Source organism: Gymnoscopelus braueri (genome assembly GCF_963280865.1).
Source record: "Gymnoscopelus braueri genome assembly, chromosome: 20".
Lineage (NCBI taxonomy): Eukaryota > Metazoa > Chordata > Actinopteri > Myctophiformes > Myctophidae > Gymnoscopelus > Gymnoscopelus braueri.
Window position 1 is genome coordinate 45090555 of NC_137622.1, and position 17477 is coordinate 45108031.

At 38.8% G+C, this 17477-nt stretch overlaps 1 protein-coding gene across 1 annotated transcript in view; it reads left to right on the forward strand.

Moving 5' to 3' along the window:
• Nucleotides 1–15527, forward strand: part of LOC308075745 (uncharacterized protein) — a 55087-nt gene extending 39560 nt beyond the window's left edge. Inside the window, exons 4-6 of the mRNA XM_080415693.1 lie at nt 2454–2684; nt 3912–4016; nt 15306–15527. Coding sequence (XP_080271819.1) covers nt 2454–2684; nt 3912–4016; nt 15306–15487 — 518 coding nt within the window. The 3' untranslated portion in view covers nt 15488–15527. The remainder of the gene's footprint in view (nt 1–2453; nt 2685–3911; nt 4017–15305) is intronic.
• The last annotated feature ends 1950 nt before the right edge of the window (nt 15528–17477 follow it).

Below are 17477 nucleotides of genomic sequence, written 5' to 3' on the forward strand. Positions count from 1 at the left end.
ATCCTAGTTTACTGAGACACTACACTGTCTCTCTGTATTCTATGATCCTATAGTTTACTGAGACACTACACTGTCTCTCTGTATTCTATGATCCTATAGTTTACTGAGACACTACACTGTCTCTCTGTATTCTATGATCCTATAGTTTACTGAGACACTACACTGTCTCTGTATTCTATGATCCTATAGTTTACTGAGACACTACACTGTCTCTCTGTATTCTATGATCCTATAGTTTACTGAGACACTACACTGTCTCTCTGTATTCTATGATCCTATAGTTTACTGAGACACTACACTGTCTCTGTATTCTATGATCCTATAGTTTACTGAGACACTACACTGTCTCTGTATTCTATGATCCTATAGTTTACTGAGACACTACACTGTCTCTCTGTATTCTATGATCCTATAGTTTACTGAGACACTACACTGTCTCTGTATTCTATGATCCTATAGTTTACTGAGACACTACACTGTCTCTGTATTCTATGATCCTATAGTTTACTGAGACACTACACTGTCTTTCTGTATTCTATGATCCTATAGTTTACTGAGACACTACACTGTCTCTGTATTCTATGATCCTATAGTTTACTGAGACACTACACTGTCTCTCTGTATTCTATGATCCTATAGTTTACTGAGACACTACACTGTCTCTCTGTATTCTATGATCCTATAGTTTACTGAGACACTACACTGTCTCTCTGTATTCTATGATCCTATAGTTTACTGAGACACTACACTGTCTCTCTGTATTCTATGATCCTATAGTTTACTGAGACACTACACTGTCTCTGTATTCTATGATCCTATAGTTTACTGAGACACTACACTGTCTCTGTATTCTATGATCCTATAGTTTACTGAGACACTACACTGTCTCTCTGTATTCTATGATCCTATAGTTTACTGAGACACTACACTGTCTCTCTGTATTCTATGATCCTATAGTTTACTGAGACACTACACTGTCTCTGTATTCTATGATCCTATAGTTTACTGAGACACTACACTGTCTCTCTGTATTCTATGATCCTATAGTTTACTGAGACACTACACTGTCTCTGTATTCTATGATCCTATAGTTTACTGAGACACTACACTGTCTCTGTATTCTATGATCCTATAGTTTACTGAGACACTACACTGTCTCTGTATTCTATGATCCTATAGTTTACTGAGACACTACACTGTCTCTCTGTGTTCTATGATCCTATAGTTTACTGAGACACTACACTGTCTCTCTGTATTATATGATCCTATAGTTTACTGAGACACTACACTGTCTCTGTATTCTATGATCCTATAGTTTACTGAGACACTACACTGTCTCTCTGTATTCTATGATCCTATAGTTTACTGAGACACTACACTGTCTCTGTATTCTATGATCCTATAGTTTACTGAGACACTACACTGTCTCTGTATTCTATGATCCTATAGTTTACTGAGACACTACACTGTCTCTCTGTATTCTATGATCCTATAGTTTACTGAGACACTACACTGTCTCTCTGTATTCTATGATCCTATAGTTTACTGAGACACTACACTGTCTCTGTATTCTATGATCCTATAGTTTACTGAGACACTACACTGTCTCTGTATTCTATGATCCTATAGTTTACTGAGACACTACACTGTCTCTCTGTATTCTATGATCCTATAGTTTACTGAGACACTACACTGTCTCTGTATTCTATGATCCTATAGTTTACTGAGACACTACACTGTCTCTGTATTCTATGATCCTATAGTTTACTGAGACACTACACTGTCTCTGTATTCTATGATCCTATAGTTTACTGAGACACTACACTGTCTCTCTGTATTCTATGATCCTATAGTTTACTGAGACACTACACTGTCTCTCTGTATTCTATGATCCTATAGTTTACTGAGACACTACACTGTCTCTATGTATTCTATGATCCTATAGTTTACTGAGACACTACACTGTCTCTGTATTCTATGATCCTATAGTTTACTGAGACACTACACTGTCTCTCTGTATTCTATGATCCTATAGTTTACTGAGACACTACACTGTCTCTCTGTATTCTATGATCCTATAGTTTACTGAGACACTACACTGTCTCTGTATTCTATGATCCTATAGTTTACTGAGACAATACATTCTACATGTATGTGTTTACCTTGTTTATTGTAAGTCACTCTGGATAAAGAGCGTTTGATATAAATGCCTACATTGTAAATTGTAATTGTAGTACTGTAGTAGGCCTGTCCCCGACTAAGGATTTCTATAGTCGATTCTGATTGGCCAAATGTTGCCTATAATAATGCAACACCCAAATATAGAGAAGAGATTAGGAGTAAGAGTTTGGCAGTCGACTCAGACTCCCCTCGACTGATTAGTCGACTATTTGAATAATCGAGGTCAGGCCTATACTGTAGGTTCTCTTACATTTGCCCGTATGTCCATCTAGGCTTCAAATTCATCAACTGCACCTCCTCCAACGGGACACAGATACCTCCACAGTGGGTGTTTGACAATGACACCCAATGTATGACACCCACCACCACCTCTGTGACACCCAGGGAGAGTTCCAGTGTGGGTAAAGAGACCGACATGACCTTTAGCCCCTCCACTCACATCCTCCTAACCTCCACCTCTCTGACCATCAGCTCTGACCACCAGAACCATCCATGGTTCTTTAGTAAGTCCCTTCAGTCATTCTGGTTCCACTGTTACCTTTGACAGCAATATTTTAATGTAGTTTTAGTCGTAGTCTTTTGAATACAAATTCCATTTAGTTTTTAGTCTCATTTTAGTCATCTGAAATGTTTAACTTTTAGTGTAATTTTAGTTGAAATATCATAAGAGTTTAGTCGACTAAAATGTCTCTTGCCGTGATGGCACAGTGTGATGCCTGATAGTGATATATACTTGGCTAAGTGCCGGTCTGCCGGAAATGGCTGATCTACAAGCTCACAACGTGTCGCAGCAGATCAGCTCCATGACTCGTCTTAGTTCTACTGGATCTCTTCTCCACTAGTTTTTTTTTGTTGTAGTCAATATACCTGTATGTAGTCATACTTTTACGGTGCGTTTTAACAGCGGGCGATCAGCGGGCGATCAGGATAGTATTTTCCGGAAGTGCATTATATGTCTATGAGAGCCGGCGACTACTGGCGATAGGGCGAAGTGGGCGGGGGGGCGATGAAAGATGGATTTTCTTTATCTTTTGGACGATGTCGCCCGAGAGTCGCCCGCTGTTAAAACGTACTGTCAGTCAGTTAAGTTTTGTTTCTCTATGTGTCCAGTTTGGGAAAAGATGTCTAGCGTGGCTGAGTAAACAAGGACTCTGCCTGTCTGTCTGTCTGTCTGTCTGTCTGTCTGTCTGTCTGTCTGTCTGTCTGTCTGTCTGCCTGCCTGCCTGCCTGCCTGCCTGCCTGCCTGCCTGCCTGTCTGTGTGTCTGTCTCTGTCAGACAGACCTCATGTATTTCCAGGATAACACAGACAGATAACACTCACAGAAAGGTTGTTATTGTGGGAGAGAAATGTCCCACAATATGAATACATTTTGATGGTAACTGACTGTTGTAAAATCACAATATATTACATGTGAGGGTGTTTTTACCGTCATTATTGTCACTTCAGTGATGCTTGTTTAACTGGGCTCTGTATCGCTCCTGATCACATCACTGTCCTGACAATAATCATAGTAAAGCAAACCCTCTGTGGAAAATGTTATAGTGTTTGTGTGTGTTGTGACAGAGTACATCTCATTGTGTGTGTGTGTGTGTGTGTGTGTGTGTGTGTGTGTGTGTGTGTGTGTGTGTGTGTGTGTGTGTGTGTGTGTGTGTGTGTGTGTGTGTGTGTGTGTGTGTGTGTGTGTGTGTGTGTGTGTGTGTGTGTGTGTGTGTGTGTGTGTTTTAACAGAGTACATGTGGCACATAGTTGGTTCTCTGGCAGCGCTACTCATTCTCCTACTGGTTGGTGTTGCAGTCTACTGCAAGAAGAAATCCACTGATGTTACTAAACAAGGTCTTTATCACAATTTTTTTTTTCTCATTTTCTACATATTCTATTCAGTCTGTTTTGGACGCATGTGTTTACGCCCACATACTGTAGGATATACTGCTTTCAGCCAAAGAAGTTTGAGATTAAAAATAAGAATAATTACAATCAATCACATTTTAGTATGACAACACAAATACAAGGTAACAGTGAGGTGAAAGTCTTATTTATGTAGGTTTAAAAGAACATAGAAAGCCTGAAAATAGCAGCACGGTCACATCAGTGTCATTTAGATTTAAAAAGTCAGATCAAAATGTAAAGGAACATTCAGTGAAATTAATACACAGTCGCTAAAAGGCAACAGACAGGCTAGAGATGGCAGATTGATGTACAAGTGGACTCTACATCAGAGGTGATGCAACTTTGATGATGCAGAGGGCCTCTATATTTACACACTCACTCCAGAGGGACACATTGTATATACTGTCGGGCCATTCTATGTCACACAAAAGTATCTACCGATCTACAAGCTTAAAACGCATCGCGTTTTAAGCTTGTAGATCGGCTATTTTTGCTACTTTTGAATATGAATTCAGATTTTTTTGTGCTATTTTTTAATTGGATCCTGAAAAGTGAAATGTTTATTTAATTTCAAATGCATTTAGTTATACTTATGTTAACTTTATGAACTTAAATACAAATACTGTAATTTCCGTACTATAAGCCGCTACTTTTTTCCCATGCTTTGAACCCTGCGGCAACGGTGCGGCTAATCTATGGATTTTTACAGCTAACGGCCACTAGGGGACCTTCTAAATCTATGGATTTTACACCTGCTTATAGTCCAGTGCAGCTTGTATATGTACACATTTGTTTTTTTCCCTAAATTTGACTGGTGCGGCTTATATTCAGGTGCGCCTTATAGTCCGGAAATTACGGTACATTGGACATAAAAAAGACAATAGAATGTTAATACTAGTCATTAAGCTACTAATATAGACTGAAGTAATTAAAGCGGGTCATGTTTGCATGTTTGGAATCATAACAGCTGAAATCAATAATATATCATTATTCTGATATTAACCTGTGGGTCACATTAAGTGAAGGTGGGGGCCGCATTAAGTGAAGGTGGGGGCCGCATTAAGTGAAGGTGGGGGCCGCATGTGGCCCCGGGCCGCCAGTTGCCCATGTATGGTCTACACCCTCTGGACATGACACTATGCAGTGTTGCCATGTCTGATTGTTAAGTGACTGTGGGCTTGTTTTTCTGTAAAGTTGCTTGTAAATATTGGTGCTTGTGTTTTTCAGGGGGCTTGTTTCTAATGTTGTTTAAACCAGTGGTTCTCAAACATTTTCATGTCAAGGACCCCCAAATGAATATACTTGTCCACGGACCCCCATCTGACAAATATTTGGTGTCAGATGTTAAAATGTTTCCGTTTTTTTTTCAAGATTTGTTTTGAAAATAGCCGATGCATACAGTAATAGGAGACGCCAGGTTCTGTGAGAGAAACAAGCAACCAGCGTCATCTCGTTCTGCACGAACGATAGCTCGTGCACGACTTTCAGTGCATTTTTGAGTATCATGAGACTCCACGATGAGCAGTAGTAGAGAAAAAACGAACTTTGCATCGGTTATAATAGACGATTTTCACTCTTACACGGGCTCACATTTGTATAGTCTTCCCCGGTATGATTCAGCCGGGGGATTGAACCCCCAACCCTCCCAGGCTCATTCTAACCACAAGCCCACTGAGCTGGTTTTACCATCATTTCAACGTTCTTCCTGTTTCTCAATAAACCAGATTGAAGAAGTTAATGTTTAGTCAGAGGAAGGAAAGTGTCTCAACCAAACGCATTATTCAACCTGTTCTCTTCTATATTGTTCCTCATGTTTCTTCACTTCATTCACCATGTCTAACAAAAACTAACTTTTCAGTATAATAATAATAATACATTGTATTTATAACACATTCTACAATTTTGCAAATCACAAAGTGTTACAGGGTTTCAAAACAATGGCATAAAAATAGCACAGGCAAAAAAATATGAAAAAACATGGGGCAACAACATAAGAGCCTTCTTGGGGTAAAAAGTAGATCAAAAACTAATTAAGGCATGGAGTAAAAGACCTAAGGAATAAAAGACCAGGCAAAAGCTTATTATTGCGCGTATTGCCACTAATATTATGGGCCTTCCCACTACACCCACTCTTTAATATTATGGGCCTTCCCACTACACCCACTCTTTAATATTATGGGCCTTCCCACTACACCCACTCTTTAATATTATGGGCCTTCCCACTACACCCACTCTTTAATATTATGGGCCTTCCCACTACACCCACTCTTTCTGATAGGAAGGAAAAAGCCATGGAACGTTTATCATCACAGTAGTAAATGACACTCATCATCTGTTCATTTGTCACTTTAACACATTAAGACCGTGAAAAGCTTCTGTCATTTTAGAGTTTAACCATTATTTTATACTTTGGGCTATTGAAAAATAGCAGATATACAAGCTCATGTATATCTTTTTTTTATCGTGAAAATGTGTGCAAATCTTTGAAATATGTATGTTTTTTAAAGCGAACATTTTAACTCAAATCTTTGCTTCTGGGGGATTCAACAAAATGTCCTTTAAATCCTAACATATATATTTTTTTTTTCAAACTTATGTGTCTATATCAGTGGTTCAATTTCAGTTCAAAATGTTCGCTTTAAAAAACTATATTTCAAAGATTTGCACTCATTTTCACGATAATTTTTTTTTGCAGATCTACAAGCTCATAGTGCCACGCTATGAGCTTGTAGATCTGCTATTTTTTAATAGCCAAAGAAATCTTACAATGACACAGATGCGTTCCCGGTCTTAAAGGGTTAAACCATGCCATCTGCATAAAGATACAGAAACTACACAGTCAATCAAATGGGCAACAAGTTGGTTACAGCAGGAGTTTAGTCCATTCAGCCATTGGTTGGTTTGTGTATCCTGACCTGGAGACTTTGTGTATTGTACTGGTGTTACATGTATGTTGTTGTTGTGCGTCATGTTGTTGTGTGTTTTCTATGGAACAGTCTGTGAAGATCAATATCCCTCTGGGAAAATAAAGACTATTATTAAAGGGATAGTTCACCCCCAAAATGACTTTTTCTATGGAGACCATGGAGACTTGAATTCATGGATATTGTTTAGTTTTTGTCTCATTCCTAAGACAATAATTTGATGACCAGCTGACCAGTAGGCAGCGGTTCCGGTAGGAGACACAAAGGAGACTCTTTTTTTGGGTGAACTATCCCTTTAACCATTAGAGAATGCCTGTTTACGATAAAAAATATAAAATAAACAGTCCATTAAATAGTGTGTTCTGTCCTCTACACAGTCCATTAAATAGTGTGTTCTGTCCTCTCCACAGTCCATTAAATAGTGTGTTCTGTCCTCTACACAGTCCATTAAATAGTGTGTTCTGTCCTCTACACAGTCCATTAAATAGTGTGTTCTGTCCTCTCTACAGTCCATTAAATAGTGTGTTCTGTCCTCTCCACAGTCCATTAAATAGTGTGTTCTGTCCTCTACACAGTCCATTAAATAGTGTGTTCTGTCCTCTACACAGTCCATTAAATAGTGTGTTCTGTCCTCTCCACAGTCCATTAAATAGTGTGTTCTGTCCTCTACACAGTCCATTAAATAGTGTGTTCTGTCCTCTACACAGTCCATTAAATAGTGTGTTCTGTCCTCTCTACAGTCCATTAAATAGTGTGTTCTGTCCTCTACACAGTCCATTAAATAGTGTGTTCTGTCCTCTCTACAGTCCATTAAATAGTGTGTTCTGTCCTCTCCACAGTCCATTAAATAGTGTGTTCTGTCCTCTCCACAGTCCATTAAATAGTGTGTTCTGTCCTCTCCACAGTCCATTAAATAGTGTGTTCTGTCCTCTCCACAGTCCATTAAATAGTGTGTTCTGTCCTCTACACAGTCCATTAAATAGTGTGTTCTGTCCTCTCCACAGTCCATTAAATAGTGTGTTCTGTCCTCTACACAGTCCATTAAATAGTGTGTTCTGTCCTCTCTACAGTCCATTAAATAGTGTGTTCTGTCCTCTAGTCCATTAAATAGTGTGTTCTGTCCTCTACACTAGAGCCCGACCGATACATCGGTGGAACCGATACATCGGTCATTTTGGACCCCGATGTTGACATCGGACATCGGTCATTATTTCCACCGATGTTCCGATGTTTTTTTTTCATTTTTTTTTTTTTCATTTTTTTTTTTTTTTTTTCACTTAAATTTTATTAAGTTTTCAAAAACAAAACACATAAAACAAAAAAACAAACAATAGACATCACATATGTTGCCAAACATCATCTTATATAATAATAAAATAAAATAGAATAGAAGGAGGGGCACAGGTGCTGATCAATGTTAATAAATGATAGTATATGAAAACTGTAATTTTTTTGTTTAAAAGGTTTTAGCTCGTTCAATTCTTACAACAATCATTCCGATGTTTTTGTCAATAATATTTTCACTGATTGTGCAATTGCTGCGCAGCTGCGGTAAAGGTGTTTATATTTATTTATGTGAAATCCACAAAGATTGCTCGTTTTTCTCAACAATCTCTCAATAATACTGAGAGAGATAATAATAATGATAATAATAATGAATTGCATTTATATGGCGCTTTTCTAAGTACTCAAACTTACTCAAAGCGCTTTACGACTTATCTACCACTACAATGCCTTCTAGAGAGACCAAGCTCAATTAATTAATAAATGATATGAATGACTCGACGCGAGACTCGTTAATTTATGGATCATGATGCAACTGTTAGGTATATATTTTTATGGGCAATTGGGCATAGGCTACTACAATCTTCTAAGCTACTTGTATATCGCTAAAGAAATATATATTAACGTCTGTCTGAGTGAAACATCTCCACGCTGTTTCTGAGCGGAGGAGTGTGGCTTGGCAGACGCACGGTGAATACCAAAACTCTCGCCCCAAAACACAGTCGCCCTAAAACACAATCGCCCCGGGGAAAATCCCGCGGTATTCACAAACGTAACTTCAGTAAACTATGCCTAAACCTACCTAACCTTATTTCTAAACGTAACCACAGTAAAACTATGTTCTAACCTTATCATCAAACAAATGCAAGAACCGTCGGTCCGCGAAAAAGAATGGGGGTGAGCGTGATTTGGGGCGAGTTTCATTTACTTTCACTTTTCATCAGACGCGGACAAGATGGTCAGTCAGATGAAGCCTAGGGATTCCTCTTACAACTTTGTAAAGCATTACCCTTACCTTGGGCCGTTCATTTTGCTCTCAGCAAGACTTTGTTCATAACTAAAATACAAGGACACAGTTTTGTTGTGCTCAAAGCCTCAAGCCTGTGTGACTCGACGCTCAAGTTGTACAATCCCATAGTTTAGAATGGATCCTATAGTCCGAAGGGACAGTTGTGGGTTTTATTGGTTGTTGTTGGTTGTCAGGGCGATTTCACAACCAATCGATGGACGGGCTCTGCATGAGCACGTCTGTTGCAGGATGCGGTGACAGCGTCATGTCAATGTAATATGAAAACTAAATCAATTGACCAAAACCAAATCCTAAATTTAGAAGTGCACTACACTCCTTTATATCATTATGTATGAAAATGTTTTCAAAATAGTAGATCTACAAGCTCACAAAGCACTGCATAGCAACATGTTGTGACTTGTGAGCTTGTAGATCTGCTATTTTCAAATAGCCAGTGGTGGAAAAAGTACTAAAATGTTTTACTTAAGTAAAAGTATCAATACTGCAATATAGAAATACTCTGTTACGAGTAAAAGTCTGAAATTCAAAATGTACTTGAGTAAAAGTATTGGCATCAAATTTCAATCAATTTCAAGTTCTCAAATGTATAAAAATCTTTTGAAAATAGCAGATCTACAAGCTTGCAGATCAGCTAATTTCAAATGGCCCTATATAGGGCTGAAGTGGTTAATGTATGTTTTGTAATAATAATCAAAATATTCAAAGTAACTAATAACTAAAGTTTTCAAATACTTGTAGTGGAGTAAAAGTATAATATTTGCCTCTGAGATGTAGTGGAGTAGAAGTAAAAGTATTGGAAATTGGAAATACTCAAGTGAAGTACAAATACCTCAAAATTGTACTAAGTACAGTAATTTAGTAAATGTACTTAGTTACTTTCCACCACTGCAAATAGCCGAAGTTTAAAAAGGGCTGAAGACTTGTGGTTAATGCATGTTTAGTAATAATATTAGTGTGACTAGTAACTAAAGTTTTCAAATAATTGTATTCATGTTTATTTGTAATAATGTGATTGCATTTTTTTTAAATGTTCTCAATCTTGTATTCTTAACTTTAATGAAAAAATGAAGTTTATACGTTTTTGAAAATTATTTTTTATTATTTTATTTAATTACAAAATATCGGTCAAAAACATCGGCAATCGGTGGTCCAGGACTCTCAAAATCGGTATCGGCATCGGACCCAAAAATCTGGCATCGGTCGGGCTCTACTCTACACAGTCCATTAAATAGTGTGTTCTGTCCTCTCTACAGTCCATTAAATAGTGTGTTCTGTCCTCTACACAGTCCATTAAATAGTGTGTTCTGTCCTCTCTACAGTCCATTAAATAGTGTGTTCTGTCCTCTACACAGTCCATTAAATAGTGTGTTCTGTCCTCTACACAGTCCATTAAATAGTGTGTTCTGTCCTCTATACAGTCCATTAAATAGTGTGTTCTGTCCTCTCTACAGTCCATTAAATAGTGTGTTCTGTCCTCTACACAGTCCATTAAATAGTGTGTTCTGTCCTCTCTACAGTCCATTAAATAGTGTGTTCTGTCCTCTCCACAGTCCATTAAATAGTGTGTTCTGTCCTCTCTACAGTCCATTAAATAGTGTGTTCTGTCCTCTCTACAGTCCATTAAATAGTGTGTTCTGTCCTCTAGTCCATTAAATAGTGTGTTCTGTCCTCTATACAGTCCATTAAATAGTGTGTTCTGTCCTCTACACAGTCCATTAAATAGTGTGTTCTGTCCTCTACACAGTCCATTAAATAGTGTGTTCTGTCCTCTAGTCCATTAAATAGTGTGTTCTGTCCTCTACACAGTCCATTAAATAGTGTGTTCTGTCCTCTCTACAGTCCATTAAATAGTGTGTTCTGTCCTCTACACAGTCCATTAAATAGTGTGTTCTGTCCTCTCTACAGTCCATTAAATAGTGTGTTCTGTCCTCTACACAGTCCATTAAATAGTGTGTTCTGTCCTCTATACAGTCCATTAAATAGTGTGTTCTGTCCTCTCTACAGTCCATTAAATAGTGTGTTCTGTCCTCTACACAGTCCATTAAATAGTGTGTTCTGTCCTCTCTACAGTCCATTAAATAGTGTGTTGTGTCCTCTACACAGTCCATTAAATAGTGTGTTCTGTCCTCTCTACAGTCCATTAAATAGTGTGTTCTGTCCTCTACACAGTCCATTAAATAGTGTGTTCTGTCCTCTACACAGTCCATTAAATAGTGTGTTCTGTCCTCTACACAGTCCATTAAATAGTGTGTTCTGTCCTCTCTACAGTCCATTAAATAGTGTGTTGTGTCCTCTACACAGTCCATTAAATAGTGTGTTCTGTCCTCTACACAGTCCATTAAATAGTGTGTTCTGTCCTCTATACAGTCCATTAAATAGTGTGTTCTGTCCTCTATACAGTCCATTAAATAGTGTGTTCTGTCCTCTACACAGTCCATTAAATAGTGTGTTCTGTCCTCTACACAGTCCATTAAATAGTGTGTTCTGTCCTCTACACAGTCCATTAAATAGTGTGTTCTGTCCTCTACACAGTCCATTAAATAGTGTGTTCTGTCCTCTACACAGTCCATTAAATAGTGTGTTCTGTCCTCTACACAGTCCATTAAATAGTGTGTTCTGTCCTCTACACAGTCCATTAAATAGTGTGTTCTGTCCTCTACACAGTCCATTAAATAGTGTGTTCTGTCCTCTCTACAGTCCATTAAATAGTGTGTTCTGTCCTCTACACAGTCCATTAAATAGTGTGTTCTGTCCTCTCTACAGTCCATTAAATAGTGTGTTCTGTCCTCTACACAGTCCATTAAATAGTGTGTTCTGTCCTCTCTACAGTCCATTAAATAGTGTGTTCTGTCCTCTACACAGTCCATTAAATAGTGTGTTCTGTCCTCTCTACAGTCCATTAAATAGTGTGTTCTGTCCTCTCTACAGTCCATTAAATAGTGTGTTCTGTCCTCTACACAGTCCATTAAATAGTGTGTTCTGTCCTCTATACAGTCCATTAAATAGTGTGTTCTGTCCTCTCTACAGTCCATTAAATAGTGTGTTCTGTCCTCTACACAGTCCATTAAATAGTGTGTTCTGTCCTCTCTACAGTCCATTAAATAGTGTGTTCTGTCCTCTACACAGTCCATTAAATAGTGTGTTCTGTCCTCTACACAGTCCATTAAATAGTGTGTTCTGTCCTCTATACAGTCCATTAAATAGTGTGTTCTGTCCTCTATACAGTCCATTAAATAGTGTGTTCTGTCCTCTCTACAGTCCATTAAATAGTGTGTTCTGTCCTCTACACAGTCCATTAAATAGTGTGTTCTGTCCTCTACACAGTCCATTAAATAGTGTGTTCTGTCCTCTATACAGTCCATTAAATAGTGTGTTCTGTCCTCTCTACAGTCCATTAAATAGTGTGTTCTGTCCTCTACACAGTCCATTAAATAGTGTGTTCTGTCCTCTCTACAGTCCATTAAATAGTGTGTTCTGTCCTCTACACAGTCCATTAAATAGTGTGTTCTGTCCTCTACACAGTCCATTAAATAGTGTGTTCTGTCCTCTCTACAGTCCATTAAATAGTGTGTTCTGTCCTCTACACAGTCCATTAAATAGTGTGTTCTGTCCTCTCTACAGTCCATTAAATAGTGTGTTCTGTCCTCTACACAGTCCATTAAATAGTGTGTTCTGTCCTCTCTACAGTCCATTAAATAGTGTGTTCTGTCCTCTACACAGTCCATTAAATAGTGTGTTCTGTCCTCTACACAGTCCATTAAATAGTGTGTTCTGTCCTCTCTACAGTCCATTAAATAGTGTGTTCTGTCCTCTACACAGTCCATTAAATAGTGTGTTCTGTCCTCTACACAGTCCATTAAATAGTGTGTTCTGTCCTCTACACAGTCCATTAAATAGTGTGTTCTGTCCTCTCTACAGTCCATTAAATAGTGTGTTCTGTCCTCTACACAGTCCATTAAATAGTGTGTTCTGTCCTCTCCACAGTCCATTAAATAGTGTGTTCTGTCCTCTATACAGTCCATTAAATAGTGTGTTCTGTCCTCTCTACAGTCCATTAAATAGTGTGTTGTGTCCTCTCTACAGTCCATTAAATAGTGTGTTCTGTCCTCTATACAGTCCATTAAATAGTGTGTTCTGTCCTCTCTACAGTCCATTAAATAGTGTGTTGTGTCCTCTCTACAGTCCATTAAATAGTGTGTTGTGTCCTCTCTACAGTCCATTAAATAGTGTGTTCTGTCCTCTACACAGTCCATTAAATAGTGTGTTCTGTCCTCTACACAGTCCATTAAATAGTGTGTTCTGTCCTCTATACAGTCCATTAAATAGTGTGTTCTGTCCTCTATACAGTCCATTAAATAGTGTGTTCTGTCCTCTACACAGTCCATTAAATAGTGTGTTCTGTCCTCTCTACAGTCCATTAAATAGTGTGTTCTGTCCTCTACACAGTCCATTAAATAGTGTGTTCTGTCCTCTCTACAGTCCATTAAATAGTGTGTTCTGTCCTCTCTACAGTCCATTAAATAGTGTGTTCTGTCCTCTACACAGTCCATTAAATAGTGTGTTCTGTCCTCTACACAGTCCATTAAATAGTGTGTTCTGTCCTCTATACAGTCCATTAAATAGTGTGTTCTGTCCTCTACACAGTCCATTAAATAGTGTGTTCTGTCCTCTACACAGTCCATTAAATAGTGTGTTCTGTCCTCTACACAGTCCATTAAATAGTGTGTTCTGTCCTCTCTACAGTCCATTAAATAGTGTGTTCTGTCCTCTCTACAGTCCATTAAATAGTGTGTTCTGTCCTCTACACAGTCCATTAAATAGTGTGTTCTGTCCTCTACACAGTCCATTAAATAGTGTGTTCTGTCCTCTACACAGTCCATTAAATAGTGTGTTCTGTCCTCTACACAGTCCATTAAATAGTGTGTTCTGTCCTCTCTACAGTCCATTAAATAGTGTGTTCTGTCCTCTCTACAGTCCATTAAATAGTGTGTTCTGTCCTCTACACAGTCCATTAAATAGTGTGTTCTGTCCTCTACACAGTCCATTAAATAGTGTGTTCTGTCCTCTACACAGTCCATTAAATAGTGTGTTCTGTCCTCTCCACAGTCCATTAAATAGTGTGTTCTGTCCTCTACACAGTCCATTAAATAGTGTGTTCTGTCCTCTCCACAGTCCATTAAATAGTGTGTTCTGTCCTCTACACAGTCCATTAAATAGTGTGTTCTGTCCTCTCCACAGTCCATTAAATAGTGTGTTCTGTCCTCTACACAGTCCATTAAATAGTGTGTTCTGTCCTCTACACAGTCCATTAAATAGTGTGTTCTGTCCTCTACACAGTCCATTAAATAGTGTGTTCTGTCCTCTACACAGTCCATTAAATAGTGTGTTCTGTCCTCTCCACAGTCCATTAAATAGTGTGTTCTGTCCTCTACACAGTCCATTAAATAGTGTGTTCTGTCCTCTACACAGTCCATTAAATAGTGTGTTCTGTCCTCTACACAGTCCATTAAATAGTGTGTTCTGTCCTCTCCACAGTCCATTAAATAGTGTGTTCTGTCCTCTACACAGTCCATTAAATAGTGTGTTCTGTCCTCTCCACAGTCCATTAAATAGTGTGTTCTGTCCTCTCTACAGTCCATTAAATAGTGTGTTCTGTCCTCTACACAGTCCATTAAATAGTGTGTTCTGTCCTCTCTACAGTCCATTAAATAGTGTGTTCTGTCCTCTACACAGTCCATTAAATAGTGTGTTCTGTCCTCTCCACAGTCCATTAAATAGTGTGTTCTGTCCTCTACACAGTCCATTAAATAGTGTGTTCTGTCCTCTACACAGTCCATTAAATAGTGTGTTCTGTCCTCTCCACAGTCCATTAAATAGTGTGTTCTGTCCTCTACACAGTCCATTAAATAGTGTGTTCTGTCCTCTCCACAGTCCATTAAATAGTGTGTTCTGTCCTCTACACAGTCCATTAAATAGTGTGTTCTGTCCTCTCTACAGGTGGTGCTGATGCTGAGGATCAGGACGTGACGTATGCAGACGTCAGGCTGGTCCAGAGGCCAGGCAGCAGGAAGGCCATGAGGAGAGCAGAGAGGGAGGTGGAGTACGGAGAGGTCAAGGTGTCAGGAGGTCAACGGAACGCTGACCCCACAGAAGACCTTTACGCACAGGTTCACGTCTAGGACAGCAGGGTGCTCAAGCTGTGGCCCCGGGGCCCACTGGTGCCCCCCCCCCCCCTAAATAACTGCTGCGATTTGAATGATGATTTAACAGTTAATATTTAAAACAGTTAAAGGGGCATGATGAAACCCCAGGCTCATTCTGTCATGTGTTTTCCAGTTCAGGTTAAAAACTACAGCAGATTAAAAACTACAGCAGATTAAAAACTACAGCAGGTTAAAAACATGGCAGACTAAGGTAGGGTAAGTGATAGTTTTGGTTAAAGCAAACAAACAATTGTTAAAACAGCAGCATATTATTTTGAAAGTAATCATTGCTATAGGGCATAGCATAGCACAAATGACATTGTCCCTATTGAGTGAAAGATGAACTATTTCTGAAATAAATACAATATTGAAGGTCTTTATTGACCCGGGATCCTTCTAAAATAAACGTGCTCTGAAAATGCACGCCGCCCATCCATCTGACCACTTAAAGGGTTATTTCACTTTCAAAAAAACTTTGGGTCATTTTATCATCTACTCAGGCTTTAGTGAGCCCCGCCCCCAGACCGTTTTTAAGTTGATTCAGTGTTAAGATATTTGATATTCATTTTTATCAGACACGCCCCCTTCCCATACAAACTATTTATAACTTCAAACTCCATTTTTAACATGTTAGATTCATCGAAAACACCCGTCCGTGGTTCTGGTGACTCACCCTGCCCTCCTAATACGCGAGGGGGCCGTGTTTACAATGACCCAAAGTGTTTTTGAAAGTGAAATATCCCTTTAACACAGCAGCCACTCGGCCCTGAACACCTGAGCCAGAAAAGGTTCGTAGAGAAGGTCAGCTCACTGTTACCACATCCAGCGTTAGTCAGGACTAAAGAGACGCCTCTTTTCTTTCTTCACACGTTAAGAAAACATTAAGGAACTCTTCCAAAGAGGATTTCCAACCCCACAGACGTCACTGCCTGGAGATGTTCCATCATGGTTCAATCTCTACTCCACAACCAGGGACTGGTTCACTGTGTTACTCTGTAGTTGGAGTGCAGATGTAATCATTCTGAGGAAGTAGTTTGTTGACTGCAGATGATTTGGGAACAGAGGTGGAAAAAGTACTCACATTTTCTACTTAAGTATCAATACTATAATAATAATAATAATAATAATGGATTTTATTTATAACGCACTTTACATTTACAAGAAATCTCAAAGTGCTACAGAAGGCAATTGCATAAAAACAGAAACATCACACCAGTAAAAGAAAACAATAACTAGGAAACTAGGAGAAAACTATTAAAACATGGGGGCATAAAGCCTCCAGCTATAAAAATGCTTTGCTAAAAAGGTAGGTCTTTAGTCCTCTCTTAAAACAATCAACTGACTGTGGAGCTCTCAGGTGGACAGGGAGGGCGTTCCACAGTTCGGGGGCGGCCGAGCAGAAAGCCCGGTCGCCCATGGTACGAAGCTTTGCCTTGTGGGTTTTGAGGAGGTATGTGTTTGAAGAGCGGGTGTTGAGGGTTGAGGGTTGTAGGGGGACTAATTCCTTGAGGTAGGAAGGAGCGTTGCCGTGGATACACTGATGTGTCAGAAGGGATACCTTGTATTGGGTTCTGAAGGAGACGGGAAGCCAGTGGAGTGAACGGAGGATGGGTGTGATGTGATCATGTTACTGAACTAAAAGTCTGGAACACAAAATTTACTTGAGTAAAGGTACAAAAGTATTGGTATCAAAATTTACTTAAAGTACCAAAAGTAGAGAGTACTTTATGCAGAATGTACCATTTCACACATTTTTACATGAAAAAAAAAAATCTTTTGAAAATGGCAGATCTACAGGCTCACAATGCGTCGAGCTTGTAGATCTGCTATTTTCAAATGGCCGAAATGTATATATGGCTGTGGTTAATGTATGTTTTGTAATAATAATCAAAATCTACAAAGTAACTAGTAACTAAAGATTTCAAATAATTGTAGTTAAAGAGTTAAAAAAAAAAGAGGAAATACT